Source organism: Saccoglossus kowalevskii, chromosome 18 (genome assembly GCF_978046115.1).
Source record: "Saccoglossus kowalevskii chromosome 18, keSacKowa6.1, whole genome shotgun sequence".
Lineage (NCBI taxonomy): Eukaryota > Metazoa > Hemichordata > Enteropneusta > Harrimaniidae > Saccoglossus > Saccoglossus kowalevskii.
In genome coordinates this window covers 25710150-25722167 of record NC_140658.1, presented here as the reverse complement: position 1 = coordinate 25722167, position 12018 = coordinate 25710150, and the positions used below count along the sequence as shown (strand labels likewise).

At 46.0% G+C, this 12018-nt stretch overlaps 1 protein-coding gene across 1 annotated transcript; it reads left to right on the top strand.

Annotated features, from left to right (window-relative positions):
- Positions 1-1330: 1330 nt before the first annotated feature.
- On the top strand, positions 1331-4848 carry LOC146731981 (uncharacterized). Its single transcript, XM_085493037.1, has 2 exons — positions 1331-3840; positions 3879-4848. Exons 1-2 carry the CDS (start codon positions 1331-1333, stop codon positions 4846-4848), a joined length of 3480 nt encoding a protein of 1159 aa, XP_085349163.1.
- The last annotated feature ends 7170 nt before the right edge of the window (positions 4849-12018 follow it).

Sequence of the window (12018 nt, the reverse complement as noted above, 5' to 3'; positions counted from 1 at the left end):
GTGTCTGGTTGTAGTCCAAGCTCTGTATACAACAGGTCTGTGTCCATACTGGCGTGGTGGCAGCGTCCTTCGGATCTCACGTCATTGAAAGGTAATACGGACATCGTTAACTCACAAGCCTGCTATACACGTACGGACTTTACACACGCATATTGTGTACAGCCAGTCAGTCAATATATCGACTGGATAATACCGACGTTGATTTCGTTAAGCAATACTAATCATTATGGCCAACCAACAACGGGCGCCCAAGCAGTGGTGTCTGTCAAAATCAGAAACAATTACTTCGTTTGAAAGCTGGCGTCAGAACCTGGTCTACACACTCTCATTAGACTCAAATTTTGCACAGTTCCTCGGTGAGGGCGTACAGTGGACAAAGCGAACCAAGGCTACACCGCTGAGAGGTTTCACAGATGATGGAGAAGACATCCAGGCCGGCAGACGACAAACTGCCCAGCAGAAGGTCAGTGCCCTAGAACTAATGTTGGGGCAAATAGCCAACTTCTGTCCAATCATATCTCGCAACATGATAGTCAAAAATTCGACATCCATGAGCAATATTTGGCAGGTAATCCGTCTCCATTTTGGGTTCCAGTCCACTGGTGCACACCTGCTAGATTTTTGTAATATACACCTTGAACCAGATGAACGCCCAGAAGATCTCTTCCAACGCTTAACAGCATTTGTTGATGATAACCTGTTACGCAGCGACAATGGTATTTCACACCACGGTGAAACAATAACTGACGATGAGGAAATTTCCCCTTCACTTGAGAACTACATTGTACTCACTTGGTTACAACTAATTCATAGTGACCTCCCCAAACTGGTTAAACAGCGGTATGGGACTGAGCTGCGGCCACGGACTCTAGCTTCTATAAAGCCCGAGATCTCGCAAGCATTGAGCTCACTTTTAGATGAAATCCACATGACTGAGGACGCCACTGTCATGCTCTCTGCTTCTTCAAGGCCTCAGAGGGGACGCATCACACCAAAACCAGTGAGATATCAAAAGGCTCGGCCCAGGGAACGCAAAAGCTGCTCATGCCCATTATGTAAGCAGGCCAGCCGTCCAGACAACCATTTCCTCAGCGAGTGTGACTTCCTGCCGGACCAAGATCGTAAATTCATGACCAAGGCCAGACAGATTGTTAATATACTCGATGACGTTCCCCAGGACACTCAACAGGGCGATGATGACCTCAGTGACTCTGACACTGCGGACGTCCCTACTGCCCTTAGAATACAGGTTCGTCAGTCACCATATATTGATACATTTTATGGCCACCAGGTTACACGTCTTACCATCGACAGTGGTGCCACTGGCAATATGATTCTACTGGCCACCGCAAAACGACTCGGCGTCCCAATAAAGTCTAGTTCTCAATCAGCACGCCAAGCAGATGGTTCATCTCCCCTAAAAGTTGTGGGTGAGACCAAATTCGCAGTGAGTCGCGATGATACGAATTTCAAGTTTGAAGGCCTCGTTGTCGAGAATCTCGATGTTGAAATACTCGCAGGTACCCCTTTCATGGAGGCCAATGATATAAGTGTTCGTCCAGCCAAGCACCAAGTCACTGTGGGAGACAACACTACATATACATACGGTTCATCGCCAAAGGGCAGTCATCGCATTCGCCGGACACTCATACTACGCGCACCACCAAAGTCAACAACAATTTGGCCCGGTGATTTCATTGAACTTGACTTGCCTACAGAAATCAAAGACTCAAGCGAGGCATTTGCACTTGAACCACGAGTAGAATCTCGCTCGCTCTCAGTCATATCATCTGACAAGCCATGGCCTGCTCCAAACATTTATTCAACCATATCGGGTAAAATTCGGATTCCGAACCAGACCAACACACCCCAAAATTTGAAACGCAATGAACATTTTTGCCAAATATGTCCTGTCTTCGTACCACCGACAAACAAAGACAGCATAGACACTACACTTCATGTAACATCACCACACAAATCAGTTCTTCCAGAAAAGAGCTATTCAGATTCGGTTAAAATTGACCCCGACCAACTCCTCTCTCCGTCTCACCAAGCAAAGTTCGCAACATTACACCATGAATATAATGATGTCTTCAACACTGCAATCAAGGGTTATAACGGTGCTTCTGGCCCATTTCAAGCAGTCGTCAACATGGGTCCTGTTCAACCACCGCAGCGCAAGGGCCGTGTTCCCCAATACTCCCGTGACAAGTTGGCTGAGTTACAACAAAAGTTTGACGAACTTGAAGAGCTCGGTGTTTTTGCTCGCCCGGAGAACGTACATGTCAATGTAGAATATGTGAACCCCTCATTCTTAGTCAAAAAACCAAACGGTGAATTCCGTCTTGTCACCGCTTTTGCAGACGTTGGCCGCTACAGTAAGCCACAACCCGCCCTCATGCCAGACATCGACAGCACACTACGCCAAATTGCACAATGGAAGTATATCATCACCACAGATCTCACTAAGGCCTTCTACCAGATTCCCCTGTCACACGAGTCACAAAAATACTGTGGCGTTGTAACCCCATTCAAAGGTGTCCGCGTATACGTGCGTTCAGCCATGGGAATGCCAGGCTCTGAGACAGCGTTGGAGGAGTTAATGTGTCGCGTACTTGGTGACATGCTTGAGGATGGTAGCATTGCCAAACTCGCAGATGATCTGTACTGCGGTGCAAATACAATCGAGGACCTTCTTGTAAACTGGAGACGTCTCCTGTGTAAGTTAGCAGCCAATGACTTAAGACTGTCACCATCGAAAACTGTCATCTGCCCGGCAACAGTCACAATTCTCGGTTGGGTATGGAATGAGGGAACCATCCGCGCAAGCCAACACCGTATCTCTACGTTGTCGTCATGTTCTCCACCGGAAAAGATACGCAACCTACGATCATTTATAGGCGCATATAAGGTCCTAGCTAGAGTGCTTCCAGGCTGTGCTTCTCTTGTTGCTCCACTAGAAGATGCGACTATTGGACAACAATCCCAAGATAAAATTCAATGGTCGGATGAGCTTCGTGATTCCTTTCGTGTTGCTCAGGCAGCATTATCATCAAATCACACGATCACACTCCCCAGACGCACAGATCAGATATGGAACGTCACTGATGCAGCCATTAAAAAACACAGTGTTGGGTCCACCATGTATGTCTCGCGTGGTGACAAGCTCCACCTCGCAGGTTTCTTCAGTGCCAAGCTTCGAGGCCGTCAGGCAACATGGCTTCCATGTGAAATTGAGGCCCTTTCTATTGCCATCGCAACAAGGCACTTTGGGCCATACATCATTCAGTCCCACCATAAACCATGTATTCTTACCGACAGTAAGCCATGTGTGCAAGCGTACGAAAAACTTTGTCGGGGTGAGTTCTCAGCAAGCCCACGCATAACAAAATTCCTCTCTTCTGTTAGTCGTTACCAGGCCAACGTGCGCCATCTGGCGGGCAAGGACAATATTCCATCAGACTTTGCCAGCCGCAATGCCGCAGAGTGTACCACCCCTACCTGTCAGATATGTTCGTTTGTAGAACGTGTGGAAGACTCGGTTGTCATGAACACATCCGTTGAAGACATATCATCAGGAAATAAACGCCTACCATTCACCAATAGGGCAGCGTGGCAAACTATCCAGTTGGAATGCGCTGATTTAAGACGCACACATTCTCATCTCACCCAGGGGACTCGTCCATCTAAAAAGCTAACTAACATCAAAGACGTCAAACGCTACCTCAACATCGTCACTATTGCCAAAGATGGTCTACTTGTAGTCAAGCGTACTGATCCATTCGCTCCACCTCGCGAGTGCATTGTTGTACCTCGACAGGCAGTTTATATGCAGCAGATGTAATTAAACGTGAAAGACAATTAGTCCTAGTTGTCAGAGAATGCGTCACGTCATACACCACAGCGTGCCTCATAGAAGACGAACGCAGTGAAACATTGCGCAACGCCTTACTGCGACTTTGCATTGACCTGAGCCCCCTTGATGGTCCACCCGCAGTTATACGAACAGACCCAGCTCCAGGTTTTGTAGCCCTATCGAAAGACAGCCTTCTTCGAAAATACCGTCTGAATATTGAGGTCGGCCGCATCAAGAATCGCAACAAAAACCCTGTCGCAGATAGAGCAATACAGGAAGTTGAGGATGAGATTCTCCGCCAGGATCCACTGTGCGCAACTATTACGCCACTCTCCCTCTCCATAGCAATCGCTCATGTTAACTCTCGCCAATTTACCAATTACCAGCTTCCAATTAGCGACCGTAAACTTATTTTAGACCAACACACGAAACGTTTGGCTAACCATAAAGCTAGCGAGAAGTCAAAAGCTCCTACAGTAAAAACCACCAGTGCACCCAAACTTGAAGTTGGGGACCTCGTCTATCTGCACTGTGACCGCAATAAGTCTAGTGCCCGTGATCGCTACTTAGTGACTGGTATCGATGGCCAATGGCGCAACATCCGCAAGTTCGGCGGAAGTCAACTCAGGCAAACGTCATACCGTGTCAAAGAGTCGGAATGTTATATCGTACCTTCTCCGAAAAACACAGATCAAAACCCTATGTCATATCATCTGGACGAAGACGACACTCCACTATCTCCAACACATCCACCAATACCACCAAGTATACCTTCCGATCTAACACCGGCAACAGGTTGCACTGACACTCCCTTAGAAACTGAGTCGCAAAGTATTGGCTCAATAAACCCAATATTGTTGACTCCTGGAGACCAGACACCAACATCCCTGGCTGATGATAATCCAAAAGTCATGCAGCCCGTTCAACATAGACGATCAAGCCGTAACCGCCGGCTTCCGGAACATCTAAAAGACTATGTCATGGACTTTTAAGTCTGTATTCAGTTTAGATTATTTTTTGTGTCTTTCCAACAACAATTTTGAATTATCATGTTGCCTGTCATTTTTCCTCATGCGTTTTCTTTAGTCTTTTCGAAAATGATGTAAGTTAAAGACAATAAGTGGTTACGCCACTATGTGTGTTTATTGTATGTACAATCATGTTAACGCCCTCTTGTGTTCGCTTTACATTTTGCTACGCATGCTCTGTTCTCTCGTTGTGTTTTCCCCGCCATGTTGGTTCTGTTTTCCCGTTGAGAAATAAACGGAGTTACTCGCTCGTTAGCGCTCCAACTGAAGTGTCTGGTTGTAGTCCAAGCTCTGTATACAACAGGTCTGTGTCCATACTGGCGTAAGGCGACATGTCAGATATTTTCGAATTCACGAGGCGTTCTAGAATGCGTCAAATTTATCGCCATTGGCCATTCCTGTCTGTCAACCCTACGTCTGGGCCTGGCTATATGGACGAGTTCAAGTTAGCGCTCAATCATCAAATCAAATCGCTACCAGAATCAGCTATTGAAAGTTTACTTCCAGGTGACCTCCATAACACAGACAAGAAAACTACTTTTTCTGGGAAGCCAGCACAGTAAAGCCGCCATGACGGAATTACGATTGCTGGTGTTAAAGCTGGGATTTCCAAGCTACCAGGCCATTTGATGCATGTATTGTACAACCCAAATTCATTATTTGAACCAGAGAGATGGGAAAGACAGCAATCAACTCAAGAATTGTTCCTAACTTCAACGCAATTAACATGGTTACTGTATGTGATTGATCTTGGGACAACAACACAGCGACACTAAATGTCGGTATTTGGGTGCACGTTACATCTAGAAGTGTTAGTCCTCAGAAGCCACACCTGTTTAAATCATCAGTTAAATGGGGAAGAAACATGTAGGTTATTTTCCTACAACCACAGACTTGCCACATGAGTGCAAACATCCACTTCAGTGGTTCAATGATGTGTTTCAGTACATCTATCTAAAGACAAACTGAACCCTGTATTACACATTTTGTAGATCAGGATTTACCAGTCCCTACGAAGTTGACGAATACCCATCTGAATTTCTGCAAGGAGCTACCACCTAATTCACTCATTGTCCAAAGACATTTGTTTATTTAGAGAAATGGAATGTATAGATATCAAAACTTATTCCGTTTTAAAAGTGGTTTGACGTTGCCATCGAATCATGCTGCAATTTTTGCCCGCAAAAGAGCCACCAGAGTCTCCAACGAGATTAGCAAATCCATGCTTTGTCAACTAGCAAACTCTTTTGCGACAAGGGGTGCCACACAACAGATCTGTTTCAGCTGATTATGGTACAATTTGTGCCACTCACATTCATTACCATTTGATCAACATTTCCATTTAATCAGCAGAGCACAAAACTCGATATTACAACTGGTAAGAAGCAGCCCAGGTGTAATGTTGGAGAAAATCACATAAAATTCTGTGAATGTTGTAAATGCAAGTGTGTACCATGTAGATTATGTAAATCATGCAAACAAACTACCAGTGCAAACTGTACAGTGGGTGTGTTGGTACTTCATTCTGGCTTGAACAGTGTACATATATGAACAGAGACTGTATTGGTATTGACATCCGGTATGAGTACTTTACAGTTTTGTAGTATAACGTACAGAAAAGATACAATCACGGTCTGCAAGGGAGTCACACAGGAGTGGTACGGACGTACAGTTACCTCCCAAAATCAAGTACAGCATCAATAGGTGTGTTCATTGACATGGACCCCGTACATACCTCTTATTACAACAAAATTACAACGCACAGGTTTGTGGGTATCCACAATTGGACTTGATAAAGAAACTTTCAAACTATACCGAGTTCTTCCAAACTAATATCTGTCCCACTTACGTGGAAAATGTTCTTCCATCCCACAGACAAACGCTGCATGAATATCAGAGAAAATGATCTACGAATGATATCACTGCAGTTAACAACATTATGCAAAATTATTTGAATTGTTGGGATTATGTCATCAGTGAGAAACCTATTACTGCATGCAACACTGCTATCCAGGCACAAGAGATACCTAGACTTCTCTTTTCACAAGCAAAGAGTCGCTGTCTTGGTGGACTATCACCAATCACTTGTTGATCAGAGTGATATTCCTAGCCCTTCCAACAATCTGAATAATATCAGATGCACCGGGCACAAAGTGGGTGTACACACGTTGGATTTGCAAGCACATGGAAACTGGGATGCCAACCAGTTAAACAGTCAGACTTGTTGTTGAATGGTGTGGCGAACAGCTCAATTGTTGGTTGTTTAGTTAGCTCTACAGATTTTTCTTTCAAACATGATGAACTACTCAGTTCCGTTCAGAAGCAACAACCTGTGACCTTCCTCAACAAAGAGGAAGGCACCAAGTCATACCATCAGTCAATAATTAATACACCAGTGGCACACTATTGTAGATAAACTACAGTCAAAAATAGTAAAAAATGGGCGTTTTGTGTTGTCCCAAATCAATTTGGAAATAACCTGTATTTACAGCGATACATGTAATCCTTACAAGATCGGCATATATTGCATGTTTAGTTGTTTCAATCACTGACAACCAACTTTTTTAAACAGTATGCCTTTAATGTTGAAAAATATCAAAGAATATATATATGTTATATATGTAGATACAACCAACAAGTTAATTTAGGTTACTTTTCACAATACATGTACTTAGATTATGAGGCATTGCACCATCAGTTGTATTTGACCGGGCACCCCACCCTCAGACATCAAATAAATATTGAAAAGGTATAACAGGTACATGTACAATGTATCTGAATAGAGGACGCCCTACCAACTTATGTACAATCAGTTTATTGCCAACAGAAAATCCTCTGTCATGTAGTTCTTAATCCTTATTTATTAATCCCCAAATCAATATTCAATAACAGCTGATGTTAAAGTCAGCAGCATGATAGCGTAATACATTATTTGATTAATGTACAAAATTAAAAAAAAAATCATACAATGATGAAATGAGTCACTCAAATTAATGGTGTACTTACTCCAATTGAAGATAAACGTGATTGGTTATTTGAAAGTCAAAAATATATTGTGGTACCAGAATTACTTTTGTATATATTATTGCATTTAAAGGTATAACGCTATGGGATAAATAACAAAGTCACTGTTTACAAGAAAATAAGTTCGGCAGTGTCCTTTTAATAAATTAATGAAAATTGTATGTGTGATTTATCCACACAATTGGATTGAGACACTCAGGGTTCATTGTTAAGCAGACACTCTCGAGGTGAGGCCATGGTTTATTAGCAGACGACTCTCGTGGTGAGGTCAGGGTTTATTAGCAGACGACTCTCGTGGTGAGGCCATGGTCTGTTAGCAGACAACTAGTGGTAAGGTCAGAGTTTGTTAGCAGACGACTCTTGTGGTGAGGTCAAGGTTTGTTAGCAGACGACTCTCGCGGTGAGGCCATGGTTTGTTAGCAGACGACTTTCGCGGTGAGGCCAGGGTTTGTTAGCAGACACTCTTGAGATGAGGCCATTGTTTGTTAGCAGACGACTTTCGCGGTGAGGTCAGGGTTTGGTAGCAGACACTCTTGAGATGAGGCCATGGTTTGTTAGCAGACGACTCTTGTGGTGAGGTCAGGGTTTGTTAGCAGACACTCTCGAGGTGAGGCCATGGTTTGTTAGCAGACGACTCTCGTGGTGAGGTCAGGGTTTGGTAGCAGACACTCTCGAGGTGAGGCCATGGTTTGTTAGCAGTGAGGCCATGGTTTGTTAGCAGACAACTCTTGCGGTGAGGCCATGGTTTGTTAGCAGACGACTCTCACGGTGAGGTCAGGGTTTGGTAGCAGACACTCTTGAGATGAGGCCATTGTTTGTTAGCAGACGACTTTCGCGGTGAGGCCAGGGTTTGGTAGCAGACACTCTCGAGGTGAGGCCATGGTTTGTTAGCAGACAACTCTCGCGGTGAGGTCAGGGTTTGGTACCAGACACTCTCGCGGTGAGGTCAGGGTTTGGTAGCAGACACTCTTGAGGTGAGGCCATGGTTTGTTAGCAGACGACTTTCGCGATGAGGCCAGGGTTTGGTAGCAGACACTCTTGAGATGAGGCCATGGTTTGTTAGCAGATGACTCGTGGTGAGGTCAGGGTTTGGTAGCAGACACTCTTGAGGTGAGTCCATGGTTTGTTAGCAGATGACTTTCGCAATGAGGCCAGGGTTTGGTAGCAGACACTCTTGAGATGAGGCCATGGTTTGTTAGCAGACGACTCTCGTGGTGAGGTCAGGGTTTGTTAGCAGACACTCTTGAGGTGAGGTGATGGTTTGTTAGCTGACTCTCGTGGTGAGGTCAGGGTTTGGTAGCAGACACTCTCGAGGTGAGGCCATGGTTTGTTAGCAGACAACTAGCGGTAAGGTCAGGGTTTTTTAGCAGACACCTAGCGGTAAGGTCAGAGTTTGTCAGAAGACAACTCTCGTGGTGAGGCCATGGTTTGTTAGCAGATGACTCTCGCGGTGAGGTCAGGAATTGTTAGCAGACGACTCTTGCAATAAGGCCAGGGTTTGTTAGCAGACAACTCTTGCAGTGAAGCCATGGTTTGTTAGCAGACGACTCTCGCAATCAGGTGATGGTTGTTAGCAGACAGTAAGGTCAGAGTCTGTCAGCACTCTCGCAATGAGGCCAGACGACTCTCGCAATGAGGCCAGAGTTTGGTAGTAGACACTCTCGAGGTGAGGCCATGGTTTGTGAGCAGATGACTCTCGTGGTGAGGCCAGGGTTTGTTAGCAGACACTCTTGAGATGAGGCCATGGTTTGTTAGCAGACGACTCTCGTGGTGAGGTCAGGGTTTGTTAGCAGACACTCTTGAGGTGAGGTGATGGTTTGTTAGCAGACGACTCTCGTGGTGAGGTCAGGGTTTGGTAGCAGACACTCTTGAGGTGAGGCGATGGTTTGTTAGCAGACGACTCTCATGGTGAGGTCAGGGTTTGGTAGCAGACACTCTCGAGGTGAGGCCATGGTTTGTTAGCAGACAACTAGCGGTAAGGTCAGGGTTTTTTAGCAGACACCTAGCGGTAAGGTCAGAGTTTGTCAGAAAACAACTCTCGTGGTGAGGCCATGGTTTGTTAGCAGATGACTCTTGCGGTGAGGTCAGGAATTGTTAGCAGACGACTCTCGCAATAAGGCCAGGGTTTGTTAGCAGACAACTCTTGCAGTGAAGCCATGGTTTGTTAGCAGACGACTCTCGCAATCAGGTGATGGTTGTTAGCAGACAGTAAGGTCAGAGTCTGTCAGCACTCTCGCAATGAGGCCAGACGACTCTCGCAATGAGGCCAGAGTTTGGTAGTAGACACTCTCGAGGTGAGGCCATGGTTTGTGAGCAGATGACTCTCGTGGTGAGGCCAGGGTTTGTTAGCAGACACTCTTGAGATGAGGCCATGGTTTGTTAGCAGACGACTCTCGTGGTGAGGTCAGGGTTTGTTAGCAGACACTCTTAAGGTGAGGTGATGGTTTGTTAGCAGACGACTCTCGTGGTGAGGTCAGGGTTTGGTAGCAGACACTCTTGAGGTGAGGCCATGGTTTGTTAGCAGATGACTATCGCAGTGAGGCCATGGTTTGTTAGCAGACGACTTTCGCGATGAGGCCAGGGTTTGGTAGCAGACACTCTTGAGATGAGGCCATGGTTTGGTAGCAGACGACTCGTGGTGAGGTCAGGGTTTGTTAGCAGACACTCTTGAGGTGAGGCAATGGTTTGTTAGCAGATGACTCGTGGTGAGGTCAGGGTTTGTTAGCAGACACTCTTGAGGTGAGGCCATGGTTTGTTAGCAGATGACTCGTGGTGAGGTCAGGGTTTGGTAGCAGACACTCTTGAGGTGAGGCCATGGTTTGTTAGCAGATGACTATCGCAGTGAGGCCATGGTTTGTTAGCAGACGACTTTCGCGATGAGGCCAGGGTTTGGTAGCAGACACTCTTGAGATGAGGCCATGGTTTGTTAGCAGACGACTCTCGTGGTGAGGTCAGGGTTTGGTAGCAGACACTCTTGAGATGAGGCCATGGTTTGTTAGCAGACGACTTTCGCGATGAGGCCAGGGTTTGGTAGCAGACACTCTCACGGTGAGGCCATGGTTTGTTAGCAGACGACTCTCGTGGTGAGGTCAGGGTTTGTTAGCAGACACTCTTGAGGTGAGGCGATGGTTTGTTAGCAGACACTCTCGCGGTGAGGCCATGGTTTGCTAGCAGACGACTCTCGCGGTGAGGCCAGAGTTTGTTAGCAGACAACTCTGGCGGTGAGGCCATGGTTTGTTAGCAGACAACTAGCGGTAAGGTCAGGGTTTTTTAGCAGACACCTAGTGGTAAGGTCAGAGTTTGTCAGAAGACAACTCTCGTGGTGAGGCCATGGTTTGTTAGCAGATGACTCTCGCGTTGAGGTCAGGAATTGTTAGCAGACGACTCTTGCAATAAGGCCAGGGTTTGTTAGCAGACAACTCTCGCAGTGAGGCCATGGTTTGTTAGCAGACGACTCTCGCAATGAGGTGATGGTTATTCGCAGACAACTAGTGGTAAGGTCAGAGTTTGTCAGCAGACGACTCTCGCAATGAGGCCAGAGTTTGGTAGTAGACACTCTCGAGGTGAGGCCATGGTTTGTGAGCAGATGACTCTCGTGGTGAGGTCAGGGTTTGTTAGCAGACAATTAAGGGTAAGGTCAGAGTTTGTTAGCATACAACTCTTGTGGTGAGGTCAAGGTTTGTTAGCAGACAACTCTCGCGATGAGGTCAGGGTTTGGTAGCAGACACTCTTGAGGTGAGGCCATGGTTTGTTAGCAGATGACTCTCGTGGTGAGGTCAGGGTTTGTTAGCAGACAACTAAGGGTAAGGTCAGAGTTTGTTAGCATACAACTCTTGTGGTGAGGTCAGGGTTTGTTAGCAGACAACTAAGGGTAAGGTCAGAGTTTGTTAGCATACAACTCTTGTGGTGAGGCCATGGTTTGGTAGCAGACACTCTCGAGGTGAGGCCATAGTTTGTTAGCAGACAACTATCGGTAAGGTCAGAGTTTGTCAGAAGACAACTCTGGTAGTGAGGCTATGGTTTGTTAGCAGACAACTATCGTGGTGAGACCATGGTTTGTTAGCAGACAACTCTGGTGGTGAGGCCATGGTTTGTTAGCAGACGACTCTG